Source organism: Armigeres subalbatus, chromosome 2, assembly GCF_024139115.2.
Source record: "Armigeres subalbatus isolate Guangzhou_Male chromosome 2, GZ_Asu_2, whole genome shotgun sequence".
NCBI classification, from domain to species: domain Eukaryota; kingdom Metazoa; phylum Arthropoda; class Insecta; order Diptera; family Culicidae; genus Armigeres; species Armigeres subalbatus.
Window position 1 is genome coordinate 433,829,340 of NC_085140.1, and position 13,996 is coordinate 433,843,335.

General features: G+C 53.2%; 1 protein-coding gene across 1 annotated transcript; it reads right to left on the minus strand.

The window, feature by feature from the left end:
• Window positions 1-922: 922 nt before the first annotated feature.
• LOC134217989 (uncharacterized) lies at window positions 923-13,751 on the minus strand. The gene is made up of 5 exons (XM_062696863.1): window positions 13,557-13,751; window positions 13,361-13,486; window positions 1,316-1,575; window positions 1,151-1,261; window positions 923-1,090 (listed from the first exon to the last, which is right to left on the minus strand). The coding sequence occupies exons 1-5, from the start codon at window positions 13,722-13,724 to the stop codon at window positions 955-957; spliced, it is 801 nt and encodes a 266-aa protein (XP_062552847.1). The 5' UTR covers window positions 13,725-13,751; the 3' UTR covers window positions 923-954.
• Window positions 13,752-13,996: the final 245 nt, after the last annotated feature.

A 13,996-nucleotide genomic window follows, 5' to 3' on the forward strand; every position in this document is an offset into this window, starting at 1 on the left:
GTATTTTGAAAACAAAAAATGTAAGTCGAACTAATCGCCAGATTTTACACACCGACTAGCGTCAGCCAAAGTCGATCCACGTGACGCCTCGGGGGTCTGACTGAGGTCCTAAAAAATGTATCTACTCAGCTCGGCGTGTGACACATTATCGCATCTCCTGCTGTCATCATCGACAGCCGCCTTTGCATCTTCTAGTGCAGGCTTCCATCACAAGACGAACTAATTGATAATTCTCACTTTACGACCCCCCGAAGGCATGTCCGTAAGTGGGTGCGCAGCGCACCCATCCAGCTGATGAGGGCCCGCGATGGCCATGGTGTGGAACATAACATTTTTTCCCCCCGTTGAATCGTACCACTCTTACGCACACGGCAGCCCTACAAACGCGGCGCGTCGTCATCTATCTGCACTTCTGTAGTCGGTATGCAGCGTTGACACCCTTGGATGCATATCTTGTTATAACCAAAAAGTGAAGTGAAAAGGAGACTCAAAGGCTGCGCTGCTGCCCGTTTACGGCGCCTTTTACGATTGGAAAACATCTTAATGAGCTACTACTGGCTTACGAGGGGGGCAGACACAACAAAGTTGCGTATCTATTTAATGCGCCACCCCCGTTACATAATCGCACTTATCTCTGCACTAACGCGCTTTCATGGCGATGTTTGCGATAATGTCGACATTGACCCTGCTGGTTGAGATTAGGCAAATTTGGTGTTTGTGATACTTGTCGCGGCTTGGAAAACAAGGTTAATCTAACCCCTGGATTTATGGTTAAATAAGTCGATTGATGCATTTATGGTTAAATAAATCTCTCGCTTTTGTTTTGTGTTGTCAAAGATTTATTTTACCTATTTTACAAAAAAAAACTCTTAATTTGTATTTGGCTTAAATTCATATATTTCGAAGTCATTGTTGGAGCAGAATTATGTCATGATTCATTATTTCAGGCCGATTTTAGAGCAAAAAGCTTATGTGATCCAGAACGTTCTCATCGCAATGTTTGCGATACTTCTGGCACCGACCTTCCCGACCGAGCCTCTCTGCCTTGTAAAACTCTGGTGGTAGTCCTTCGTCCACAGAAGTCGATGGGCTGAATTAATTGAAACAAATTCTTATAAGGCATCATCATTTAAATTTTGTTATTACAAACCTCAGAAGAATATGTATGATATCACCAACAACGCCATTGTTTTCCCCCAGCGGAATTTCGGATGCTTCACAAATAGCCCTCAGAAGGCACTTCTTGCCATCGAGACCGGTCCTGAAAGTGAAATGTGAAACTCAGATGGTTCAATCCAGAATTCAAATAACGAACCTTTTAATATGCGACTCAATGGCGCGGTAAGCTTTTTTGCGCGTGAAGGTCGCCGATCGGCGAAATAGGGTTTTGAGAAGGTCTCCCGCAGGCTGGATCGGGTGGCTCGATGGGGAAATCATCGTAGGATCAGTTGTTGTGATTTCGTCTTCGATTTGGGCCGTGGTAGCAGATTTGTCGATCACAGCCGGGTTTTCGTCCAAAGAACGATGAATTTGAAGCAGGGGAGATGTAAGTGGCAGCCCCAGATCACCAATAATCTGAAAGAAAAAATCACAAGTATATATATGTGTAGCAGAAGCAAAACGGTGGACACTGCACTACATAGTGTCATCTTGTAAACTGGGAGCCCATTCAGTAATTTGGACCAAAACCAGTGTTTTTGATACCGATTCGGGCTTCTCTGAAACACGAAATCATCCTTTCCGTGTATTTTCTCTAGGCTTGGGCCAACGACATTCTGTAATACTCGGAAGCCTCCTTTCAAGAGGCTCGGAAGCCTCCTTTCAAGAGGCTCGGAAGCCTCCTTTCAAGAGGCTCGGAAGCCTCCTTTCAAGAGGCTCGGAAGCCTCCTTTCAAGAGGCTCGGAAGCCTCCTTTCAAGAGGCTCGGAAGCCTCCTTTCAAGAGGCTCGGCGCCCTCCTTTCAAGAGGCCCGGAGGCCGCCTTCAAGAGGCTCGGAAGCCTCCTTCAAGAGGCTCGAAGCCTCCTTCAAGAGGCCCGGAAGCCTCCTTCAAGAGGCTCAGCCTCCTTTCAAGAGGGCCCGGAAGCCTCCTTCAAGAGGCCTCGGAAGCCTCCTTCAAGAGGCTCAGAAGCCTCCTTCAAGAGGCTCAGGAAGCCTCCTTCAAGAGGCCCAGCCTCCTTTCAAGAGGCCTGGAAGCCTCCTTTCAAGAGGCCCGGAAGCCTCCTTTCAAGAGGCTCAGCCTCCTTTCAAGAGGCCTGGAAGCCTCCTTCAAGAGGCTCAAGCCTCCTTCAAGAGGCCCAGCCTCTTCAAGAGGCTCAAGCCTCCCTTTCAAGAGCTCAGGCCTCCCTTTCAGAAGAGGCCTGGAAGCCTCCTTCAAGAGGCCCAAGCCTCCTTCAAGAGGCCTGGAAGCCTCCTTCAAGAGGCTCAAGCCTCCTTTCAAGAGGGCTCAGCCTCCTTCAAGAGGCTCGGAAGCCTCCTTTCAAGAGGCTCAGAAGCCTCCTTCAAGAGGCCTGGAAGCCTCCTTTCAAGAGAGGCTCGGAAGCCTCCTTCAAGAGGCCCAGGCCTCCTTTCAAGAGGCTCAGGAAGCCTCCTTTCAGAGGCCTGAAGCCTCCTTCAAGAGGCTCAGAAGCCTCCTTTCAAGAGGCTCGAAGCCTCCTTTCAAGAGGCCCGGAAGCCTCCTTCAAGAGGCTCAGGCCTCCCTTCAAGAGGCCCGGAAGCCTCCTTCAAGAGGCCCGGAAGCCTCCTTCAAGAGGCCCGGAAGCCTCCTTCAAGAGGCCTCAAGCCTTCAAGAGGCCTGGAAGCCTCCTTCAAGAGGCCTGGAAGCCTCCTTTCAAGAGGCTCAGGCCTCCTTCAAGAGGCCTGGAAGCCTCCTTTCAAGAGGCCTGGAAGCCTCCTTTCAAGAGGCCCGGAAGCCTCTTCAAGAGGCTCGGTGCCTCCTTCAAGAGGAAGGCCTCCTTTCAAGAGGCTCAGAGCCTCCTTTCAAGAGGCTCAGAAGCCTCCTTCAAGAGGCCCAGAAGCCTCCTTCAAGAGGCCTCAAGCCTCCTCTTCAAGAGGCTGGAAGCCCTCCTTTCAAGAGGCCCAGCCTCCTTCAAGAGGGCCCGGAAGCCTCCTTCAAGAGGCCTCAGAAGCCTCCTTTCAAGAGGCTCGGAAGCCTCCTTTCAAGAGGCCTGGAAGCCTCCTTCAAGAGGCCTGGAAGCCTCCTTCAAGAGGCCTCAAGCCTCCTTTCAAGAGGCCCGGAAGCCTCCTTCAAGAGGCTCAGCCTCCTTCAAGAGGCCCCAGCCTCCTTCAAGAGGCCTGGAAGCCTCCTTCAAGAGGCCCAGCCTCCTTCAAGAGGCCTGGAAGCCTCCTTTCAAGAGGCTCAAGCCTCCTTCAAGAGGCCCGGAAGCCTCCTTTCAAGAGGCCTGGAAGCCTCCTTCAAGAGGCCCGGAAGCCTCCTTTCAAGAGGCTCTGAAGCCTCCTTTCAAGAGGCCCAGAGCCTCTTCAAGAGGCCCGGAGCCTCCTTCAAGAGGCCTGGAAGCCTCCTTTCAAGAGGCCCGGAAGCCTCCCCTTTCAAGAGGCCCAGCCTCCTTTCAAGAGGCCTCGGAAGCCTCCTTCAAGAGGCCTGGAAGCCTCCTTCAAGAGGCCTCAGCCTCCTTCAAGAGGCCTGGAAGCCTCCTTCAAGAGGCCTCAGCCTCCTTCAAGAGGCCTGGAAGCTCCTTCAAGAGGCCTGGAAGCCTCCTTCAAGAGGCCCAGCCTCCTTTCAAGAGGCTCGGAAGCCTCCTTCAAGAGGCTCAGCCTCCTCTTCAAGAGGCTCAGCCTCCTTCAAGAGGCTCAAGCCTCCTTCAAGAGGCCTGGAAGCCTCCTTTCAAGAGGCCTGGAAGCCTCCTTCAAGAGGCCTGGAAGCCTCCTTCAAGAGGCCCAGCCTCCTTTCAAGAGGCCCAGCCTCCCTTCAAGAGGCCTGGAAGCCTCCTTCAAGAGGCTCGGAAGCCTCCTTTCAAGAGAAAGCCCCAGGCTCTTCAAGAGCTCAAGGAGCCTCCTTTCCAAGAGGCTCAGCCTCCTTTCAAGAGGCCCGGAAGCCTCCTTCAAGAGGCCTCAAAGCCTCCTTTCAAGAGGCCCAGCCTCCTTCAAGAGGCCCGGAAGCCTCCTTTCAAGAGGCTCAGAAGCCTCCTTTCAAGAGGCTCCGGAAGCCTCCTTTCAAGAGGCCTGGAAGCCTCCTTTCAAGAGGCCCGGAAGCCTCCTTCAAGAGGCTCTGGAAGCCTCCTTTCAAGAGGCCTGGAAGCCTCCCTTCAAGAGGCCCGGAAGCCTCCTTCAAGAGGCCTGAAGCCTCCCTTCAAGAGGCCCAGCCTCCTTCAAGAGGCCCAGCCTCAAGCCCTTTCAAGAGGCCCAGCCTCCTTCAAGAGGCCCAGCCTCCTTTCAAGAGGCCCGGAAGCCTCCTTCAAGAGGCTCAGCCTCCTTCAAGAGGCCCCAGCCTCCTTCAAGAGGCCTGGAAGCCTCCTTTCAAGAGGCTCAGAAGCCTCCTTTCAAGAGGCTCAGGCCTCCTTTCAAGAGGCCTGGAAGCCTCCTTCAAGAGGCTCAGCCTCCTTCAAGAGGCCCGGAAGCCTCCTTTCAAGAGGCTCAGCCTCCTTCAAGAGGCTCAGAAGCCTCCTTCAAGAGGCCTGGAAGCCTCCTTCAAGAGGCTCAGGAAGCCTCCTTCAAGAGGCCTGGAAGCCTCCTTCAAGAGGCCCGGAAGCCTCCTTCAAGAGGCCCAGAAGCCTCCTTTCAAGAGGCTCAGGTGCCTCCTTTCAAGAGGCCTGGAAGCCTCCTTTCAAGAGGCCTGGAAGCCTCCTTCAAGAGGCCTGGAAGCCTCCTTCAAGAGGCCTCAGCCTCCTTCAAGAGGCTCAGGCCTCCTTCAAGAGGCCTGAAGCCTCCTTCAAGAGGCCCAGCCTCCTTCAAGAGGCCTGGAAGCCTCCTTCAAGAGGCCCGGAAGCCTCCTTTCAAGAGGCCCGGAAGCCTCCCAGCTCCTTCAAGAGGCCTGAAGCCTCCTTTCAAGAGGCCTCAGCCTCCTTCAAGAGGCTCTGAAGCCTCCTTCAAGAGGCCCCGAGCCTCCTCACAGGGCTCAGCCTCCTTTCAAGAGGCCTCGGAAGCCTCCTTTCAAGAGGCCTCGGAAGCCTCCTTCAAGAGGCCTGGAAGCCTCCTTCAAGAGGCTCAGAGCCTCCTTTCAAGAGGCTCGGAAGCCTCCTTTCAAGAGGCCCTGGAAGCCCTTCAAGAGGCCTCAGCCTCCTTCAAGAGGCCCAAGCCTCCTTCAAGAGGGCCTGGAAGCCTCCTTCAAGAGGCCCGGCCTCAGCCTCCTTCAAGAGGCCCAGCCTCCCTTCAAGAGGCCCGGAAGCCTCCTTCAAGAGGCCCAGCCTCCCTTCAAGAGGCCCCAGCCTCCTTTCAAGAGGCCCGGAAGCCTCCCTTCAAGAGGCTCAGCCTCCTTCAAGAGGCTCAGGAAGCCTCCTTCAAGAGGCCCAGGAAGCCTCCTTTCAAGAGGCCCAGGAAGCCTCCTTTCAAGAGGCCAGAAGCCTCCTTTCAAGAGGCTCAAAGCCTCCTTTCAGAGGCCTCAGCCTTCAAGAGGCCTCGGAAGCCTCCTTTCAAGAGGCCCAGCCTCTTCAAGAGGCCCCAGCCTCCTTTCAAGAGGCCCGGAAGCCCCTTCAAGAGGCCTCAGAGCCTCCTTCAAGAGGCCCAGCCTCCCTTTCAAGAGGCCTGGAAGCCTCCTTCAAGAGGCCTGGAAGCCTCTTCAAGAGGCTCAGAAGCCTCCTTTCAAGAGGCCTGGAAGCCTCCTTCAAGAGGCCCAGGCCTCCTTTCAAGAGGCCTGGAAGCCTCCTTCAAGAGGCCCCAGCCTCCTTTCAAGAGGCCTGGCCTCCCTTCAAGAGGCCTCCCAGCCTCCTTCAAGAGGCCTGAAGCCTCCTTCAAGAGGCCCCAGCCTCCTCAAGAGGCCTGGAAGCCTCCTTCAAGAGGCCTGAAGCCTCCTTTCAAGAGGCCCAGCCTCCTTCAAGAGGCCTGGAAGCCTCCTTCAAGAGGCCCAGCCCTTCAGGCCTCAGCCTTCAAGAGGCCTGGAAGCCTCCTTCAAGAGGCCCAGCCTCCTTTCAAGAGGCCCAGCCTCCTTCAAGAGGCCCAGGAAGCCTCCTTTCAAGAGGCCCAGAGCCTCCTTTCAAGAGGCCCGAAGCCTCCTTTCAAGAGGCCTCCCAGCCTCCCTCAAGAGGCCTCAGCCTCCTTTCAAGAGGCCTGGAAGCCTCCTTCAAGAGGCCTGAAGCCTCCTTCAAGAGGCCCAGCCTCCTTTCAAGAGGCTCTGGAAGCCTCCTTCAAGAGGCCCCTCAAGCCTCCTTTCAAGAGGCCCAGCCTCCTTTCAAGAGGCCTCTGGAAGCCTCCTTTCAAGAGGCCCGGAAGCCTCCTTCAAGAGGCTCGGAAGCCTCCTTCAAGAGGCCCAGCCTCCTTCAAGAGGCCTCAGCCTCCTTCAAGAGGCCCGGAAGCCTCCTTTCAAGAGGCCTGGCCTCCCTTCAAGAGGCCCAGCCTCCTTCAAGAGGCCTGGAAGCCTCCTTCAAGAGGCTCAAGCCCCTTTCCTCAAGAGGCCTGGAAGCCTCCTTTCAAGAGGCCTGGAAGCCTCCTTCAAGAGGCCTGGAAGCCTCCTTCAAGAGGCCTGGAAGCCTCCTTCAAGAGGGCCTGGAAGCCTCCTTCAAGAGGCCTGGAAGCCTCCTTCAAGAGGCCTGGAAGCCTCCCTTCAAGAGGCCCGGAAGCCTCAAGAGGCCTCCTTCAAGAGGCTCAGCCTCCTTTCAAGAGGCTCAGCCTCCTTTCAAGAGGCCCGGAAGCCTCCTTCAAGAGGCCCAGCCTCCTTTCAAGAGGCCTGGAAGCCTCCTTTCAAGAGGCCTCAGCCTCCTTCAAGAGGCCCAGCCCCTCCTTTCAAGAGGCTCAGAGAGCCTCCTTTCAAGAGGCTCAGGAAGCCTCCTTCAAGAGGCTCAGGCCTCCTTTCAAGAGGCCCAGAAGCCTCCTTCAAGAGGCCCAGCCTCCCTTCAAGAGGCTCTGGAAGCCTCCTTTCAAGAGGCTCAGGAAGCCTCCTTTCAAGAGGCCTGGGCCTCCTTCAAGAGGCCTCAGAAGCCTCCTTTCAAGAGGCCCCAGCCTCCTTCAAGAGGCCTGGAAGCCCTCCTTCAAGAGGCCCCAGCCCTTCAAGAGGCTCAGAAGCCTCCTTCAAGAGGCCCAGCCTCCTTTCAAGAGGCTCAGAAGCCTCCTTTCAAGAGGCCTGGAAGCCTCCTTTCAAGAGGCCTCAAGCCTCCTTCAAGAGCTCAGGAAGCCTCCTTTCAAGAGCTCCAGAGCCCCTCCTTTCAAGAGGCTCAGAAGCCTCCTTTCAAGAGGCTCAGAAGCCTCCTTTCAAGAGGCCCAAGCCTCCTTTCAAGAGGCTCAGGCCTCCTTTCAAGAGCTCAAGCCTCCTTTCAAGAGGCTCAGAAGCCTCCTTCAAGAGGCTCAGAAGCCTCCTTCAAGAGGCTCAGGAAGCCCCCTTTCAACAGACCCGGAAGCCTTCTTTCAAGAGGCTCGGAAGCCTCCTTTCAAGAGGCTCAAGCCTCCTTTCAAGAGGCTCAGCTCCTTTCAAGAGGCTCAGGAAGCCTCCTTTCAAGAGGCTCAGCCTCCTTTCCAAGAGGCCTGGAAGCCTCCTTTCAAGAGGCCTCAGCCTCCTTTCAAGAGGCCCTCAGAAGCCTCCTTTCAAGAGGCTTGGAAGCCTCCTCTTCAAGAGGCCCGGAAGCCTCCTTCAAGAGGCTCCCAGCCTCCCTTCAAGAGGCCCGGAAGCCACCTTCAAGAGGCTCCAGCCTCCTTTCAAGAGGCCCAGAAGCCTCCTTTCAAGAGGCCCAGCCTCCTTCAAGAGGCCTCAGCCTCCTTCAAGAGGCTCAGAGCCTCCCTTCAAGAGGCTCCAGCCTCCTTTCAAGAGGCCTCAGCCTCCTTCAAGAGGCCTGGAAGCCTCCTTTCAAGAGGGCTCGGAAGCCTCCTTTCAAGAGGCCCAGCCTCCTCAAGAGGCTCAGAGCCTCCTTTCCAAGAGGCTCAGGCCTCCCTTTCCAAGAGGCTCAGAAGCCTCCTCCTTTCAAGAGGCTGGAAGCCTCCTTTCAAGAGCTCAAGCCTCCTTTCAAGAAACTCAGAAGCCTCCCTTTCAAGAGGCCCGGAAGCCTCCTTTCAAGAGGCCTGGAAGCCTCCTTTCAAGAGGCCCAGCCTCCTTTCAAGAGGCTCAGCCTCCTTCAAGAGGCCTGGAAGCCTCCTTCAAGAGGCCTCGGAAGCCTCCTTTCAAGAGGCTCAGAAGCCTCCTTCAAGAGGCTCAGAAGCCTCCTTTCAAGAACCCAGGCCTCCTTTCAAGAGGCTCAAGCCTCCTTCAAGAGGCTCAGAAGCCTCCTTTCAAGAGGCCTGGAAGCCTCCTTTCAAGAGGCCCGGAAGCCTCCTTTCAAGAGGCTCAGCCTCCCTTTCAAGAGGCTCAGGCCTCCTTTCAAGAGGCTCCAGGCCTCCTTTCAAGAGGCTCAGAAGCCTCCTTTCAAGAGGCTCAGAGCCTCCCTTTCAAGAGGCTCAAGCCTCCTTTCAAGAGGCCTGGAAGCCTCCTTTCAAGAGGCTCGGAAGCCTCCTTTCAAGGCCCAGGAAGCCTCCTTTCAAGAGGCTCAGGCCTCCTTTCAAGAGGCTCGGAAGCCTCCTTCAAGAGGCCCGGAAGCCTCCTTTCAAGAGGCCCAGCCTCCTTCAAGAGGCCTCAGCCTCCTTCAAGAGGCTCAGAAGCCTCCTTTCAAGAGGCTCAGGCCTCCCCTTTCAAGAGGCCTGGAAGCCTCCTTTCAAGAGGCCTGGAAGCCTCCTTCAAGAGGCCTCGGAAGCCTCCTTTCAAGAGGCCTGGAAGCCTCCTTTCAAGAGGCTCAGCCTCCTTCAAGAGGCCTGGAAGCCTCCTTTCAAGAGGCCTCAGCCTCCTTTCAAGAGGCCTCCAGCCTCCTTTCAAGAGGCCCGGAAGCCTCCTTTCAAGAGGCTCAGGAAGCCTCCCTTCAAGAGGCTCAGCCTCCTTTCAAGAGGCCTGGAAGCCTCCTTTCAAGAGGCCTGGAAGCCTCCTTCAAGAGGCCTGGCCTCTTTTCAAGAGGCCGGGAAGCCTCATTTCAAGAGACTGGAAGCCTTGTTACAAGAGGCTCGAGAGCCTCCCTTCAAGAGGCCTGGAAGCCTCCTTACAAGAGCCTCTGATGCCTCCTTTCAAAAGGCCTGGAAGCCTCCTTTTAAGGGGCCCGAAAGCCTTCTTTCAAGATGCCTGGACGCCTCCTGTCAAGAGGCCAAGCCTACTTTCAAGAGGCCCAGAAGCCTCCTTCAAGAGGCCCAGCCTCCTTTCAAGAGGCCTCAAGCCTCCTTTCAAGAGGCTCAAGCCTCCTTTCAAGAGGCTCAGGAAGCCTCCTTTCAAGAGGCTCAGAAGCCTCCTTCAAGAGGCCCTTCAGGAAGCCTCCTTTCAAGAGGCCTCAAGCCTCCTTTCAAGAGGCTGGAAGCCTCCTTTCAAGAGGCCTCAGCCTCCTTTCAAGAGGCTCAGAGCCTCCTTTCAAGAGAGCTCAGAAGCCTCCTTTCAAGGCTCAGAAGCCTCCTTTCAAGAGAGCTCAGAAGCCTCCTTTCAAGAGGCCTCAGGAAGCCTCCTTTCAAGAGGCCTGGAAGCCTCCTTTCAAGAGGCTCAGAAGCCTCCCTTTCAAGAGGCTCAGAGCCTCCTTTCAAGAGGCCTGGAAGCCTCCTTTCAAGAGGCTCAGAAGCCTCCCTTTCCAAGAGGCTCAGAAGCCTCCTTTCAAGAGGCTCAGGAAGCCTCCTTTCAAGAGGCTCAGAAGCCTCCTTTCAAGAGGCTCAGAAGCCTCCTTCAAGAGGCTCAGGCCTCCTTTCAAGAGGCTCGAAGCCTCCTTTCAAGAGGCCTCGGAAGCCTCCTTTCAAGAGGCCCGGAGCCTCCTTCAAGAGGCCTGGAAGCCTCCTTTCAAGAGGGCTCAAGCCTCCTTTCAAGAGAGCTCAGGAAGCCTCCTTTCAAGAGCTCCAGGAAGCCTCCTTTCAAGAGGCTCCAGAAGCCTCCCTTTCAAGAGGCTCAGCCCTCCTTTCAAGAGGCTCAGGCCTCCTTTCAAGAGGCTCAGCCTCCTTTCAAGAGGCCTGGAAGCCTCCTTTCAAGAGGCTCAGAGCCTCCTTTCAAGAGGCCTCAAGCCTCCTTCAAGAGGCCTGGAAGCCTCCTTTCAAGAGGCCTCAAGCCTCCTTTCAAGAGGCCTCAGCCCTCCTTTCCAAGAGGCTCAGGAAGCCTCCCTTTCAAGAGGCCTGAAGCCTCCTTTCCAAGAGGCTCAGGAAGCCTCCTTTCAAGAGGCTGGAAGCCTCCTTCAAGAGGCCTGGAAGCCTCCTTTCAAGAGGCCTGAAGCCTCCTTTCAAGAGGCTCGGAAGCCTCCCCTTTCAAGAGGCTCAGGCCTCCTTTCAAGAGGCTCGAAGCCTCCTTTCAAGAGGCCTGAAGGCCTCCTTTCAAGAGGCCTGAAGCCTCCTTTCAAGAGGCTCGGAAGCCTCCTTTCAAGAGGCCTCAAGCCTCCTTTCAAGAGGAAGGCTCAAGAAGCCTCCTTTCAAGAGGCTCCAGAGCCTCCTTTCAAGAGCTCAGAAGCCTCCTCGGAAGCCTCCTTTCAAGAGGCTCAGAAGCCTCCTTTCAAGAGGCTCAGGAAGCCTCCCTTTCAAGAGGCTGGAAGCCTCCTTTCAAGAGGCCCAGGCCTCCTTTCAAGAGGCCCAGAAGCCTCCTTTCAAGAGGCTCAGCCTCCTTTCAAGAGGCTCCAGCCTCCTTTCAAGAGGCTCAGGCCTCCTTTCAAGAGGCTCAAGCCTCCTTTCAAGAGGCTCAGGAAGCCTCCTTTCAAGAGGCTCAGAGCCTCCTTCAAGAGGCTCAGAAGCCTCCTTTCAAGAGGCTCAGGAAGCCTCCTTTCAAGAGCTCAGAAGCCTCCTTTCAAGAGGCTCAGAGCCTCCTTTCAAGAGGCTCCGGAAGCCTCCTTTCAAGAGCTCAGAAGCCTCCTTTCAAGAGCTCAGAGCCTCCTTTCAAGAGGCTCCTTCAAGGCTCAGCCTTCTTCAAGAGGCTCAGGAAGCCTCCTTTCAAGAGGCTCAGAAGCCACCTTTCAAGAGGCTCAGGAAGCCTCCTTTCAAGAGGCTCAGAAGCCTCCTTCAAGAGGCTCGGAAGCCTCCTTTCAAGAGGCTCAGGCCTCCTTTCAAGAGGCTCGAAGCCTCCTTTCAAGAGGCCTCAGAAGCCTCCTTTCAAGAGGCTGGAAGCCTCCTTTCAAGAGGCCTGAAGCCTCCTTTCAAGAGGCTCGGAAGCCTCCTTTCAAGAGGCCTCAGGCCTCCTTTCAAGAGGCTCAGAAGCCTCCTTTCAAAAGGCTCGGAAGCCTCCTTCAATAGGCTCAGGAAGCCTCCTTTCAAGAGGCTCGGAAGCCTCCTTTCAAGAGGCTCAGAAGCCTCCTTTCAAGAGCTCAGAAGCCTCCTTTCAAGAGGCTCGAAGCCTCCTTTCAAGAGGCTCGAAGCCTCCTTTCAAGAGGCTCGGAAGCCTCCTTTCAAGAGGCTCGGAAGCCTCCTTTCAAGAGGCTCGGAAGCCTCCTTTCAAGAGGCTCGGAAGCCTCCTTTCAAGAGGCTCGGAAGCCTCCTTTCAAGAGGCTCGGAAGCCTCCTTTCAAGAGTTTTGGAAGCCTCCTTTCGAGAAGTTTGGATGCCTCCCTGCAAGAGGCTCGGAAGCCTCCTTTCAAGAGGCTCGGAAGCCTCCTTGGAAGCTTTCTTCAAGAGTTGGTAGATGGTTGGTTTAAAAAAGACAATCTCCTTAGCAAAGACGTTAGACGTATTCATGATGAAGGCAACTATAATTTGCCGAAACGTTGGTACTGATCTTAAATGGTTGTTCTAAAAAACCCACAGAATGAAAAGTCAAAACCTCAAAAATACTCAAACATTAGCAGTTGAACTCTCAGTATGTTTTTATTTAGTTTTTGGACAAATTGTCACCTATATAGTTTTTCACAGTGTACTCCGTGTTTCGTCTTTGACGTTTTTTATACAATACCAATTCTTAGTAGTGCCAAAATTGTGGATTGTTTTATCCCAATTCACAATGGCTGTAGTAAGGGTAGCTCAAATCAATCTTAAAGAACATAAAAGAACAGCAACAATTAATCTTTGTAGACTTATGCAAAATTGAAGATCCCAAGTGGCTCTGGTGCAGGAACCATATTTTCGCAAGGGTAAATTTTACCACGATAATCTAGTGCTGCCTATGCTGCTTTCAGTAGTGGAATAGCAAACTTATGGTATGTGATAGAGCAGAGGTGTAAGAAATAACTTAAATCAGAATCAGTCAAGAGTGTCAGATGAGCAATCTATAACTGACCATCGCTACATCTGCTTCGATAACTCGAGTATTACTTCGCAAACCTTACGTTTTAGTAATCCTCGTTCAACCAGCTGCGATTTTTAAACAGAGCTGCTCTCAACAAAATTTCAAGGATAACTACCATCCATCCATCCATCTTTACACTTACTCTGACGAAGAAGCATTAGAGCATATATTTGTTACGTTCTTTCCTGGACGCGTGATAAAGAATATTCGGATGTTCCTGAAAAGCGTTGCTTTTTATGCCAAATTTTGAGAATGGATCACTCTGCGGATGTTGTGGAGCAGTCAACGAGTGGTTATTGCAATGAATTTGCTTTTACATTGCTACGGGAAATGTTGTAGAGTAAAATCGACTGCTGCACTACTTCGGATGTTCCGAAACTCTCAGTGCACTAGTTACTGGTCACCCGGGGCCAATGAGTGGTTCTTGCATTGATTTTATTGGAAAGGATTTCTGAATTGCTAACATCAATGAGTGTTTCCGAATCCGGATGTTTATCATCGTAGCCCAGGGAGTAAAACTTTCCTTCTGAAGCGTTTTGTAGAAAATTTCATCATTTTAAGAAAAAATCCGTTGATACCACTAATAAGAAAGCTTGGAAGTGATGTCAAGCTTTTTATACTTATTTTAACGCTTCCATACATTTGGCAGACAGTTTATATTTATAAGTTACTGTTAGCGGATTGTTTACCTCTATGTCCAGTATGGGCCGAAATATTCCAGATTTTCATAAAAAATTTAATAAAAATCAAGAAAATTTTATAATCTTTGGTCCAACTTGTACGATACAAAATAAAATCTCACGTAGCTATGTATTTATATAACCGGACTACACGAAAATTATGCACTGCAGACCAACCAAACATCGTTTTTGTTAAATAGAGTTTGGAGCGTACAAAATACTGTTGTAGCGACGTTTGACAACGGACAGCTTCTAAGGTTAGGGGAGGCGAAATTCTTACGTGCACTAATAAATCGCGACCATAGCTACCAATCAAATAATTTTCATTCATAACTCACAAAGTTGAACAGTCCCTCGGTGAAGACGTTGGACTGCGTCGGGTCGTTGTAGTTTCCCTCGAAATTGTACGACATGAAGATGTTCCGATCCGGGACGCCTAACGGGATCGCGATTGCCGCAATAAGCTGCAGTAAACGAGACCATTAGTGGGCACTTGTTTTCATTCGCGAGAGATTTAATGCCGCGATCACTTACACCCTGGGCAGCATTGTAGGGGAAAAACAGCGACCGTTTTGATCGCTGATGATGGCTCGGTTCGCTCGGAATTATCTCAGCGGTGTCGTTATGGCTTAATCCGGCGGAATCGTGTGCGATCATGGACGCGATCACGCTGATGACCCACACCCGGCTTGATGACTTCATTTTGATGGAGTGAGATTTCGTTCCGGACGATGGTGCTCACACGAGGAAGAACTTTCCACGGCGGTGCCTTGAAGCAAACTGGCAATCATTCCCATTTCGCCACTAATCGGTGAAAGACAATTGGGATCTAACGGGAACGGCGGATTGACTCTAATTTAATTAGAGATCGTGCGCACCTCGAAACGCCGGTGGTATTGCGTCAAATGTTAGCCTGCGTTGCTCAATCCAGGAAGGTGATAATGAACGACGACCCAAATGAGAACGCGGGATGT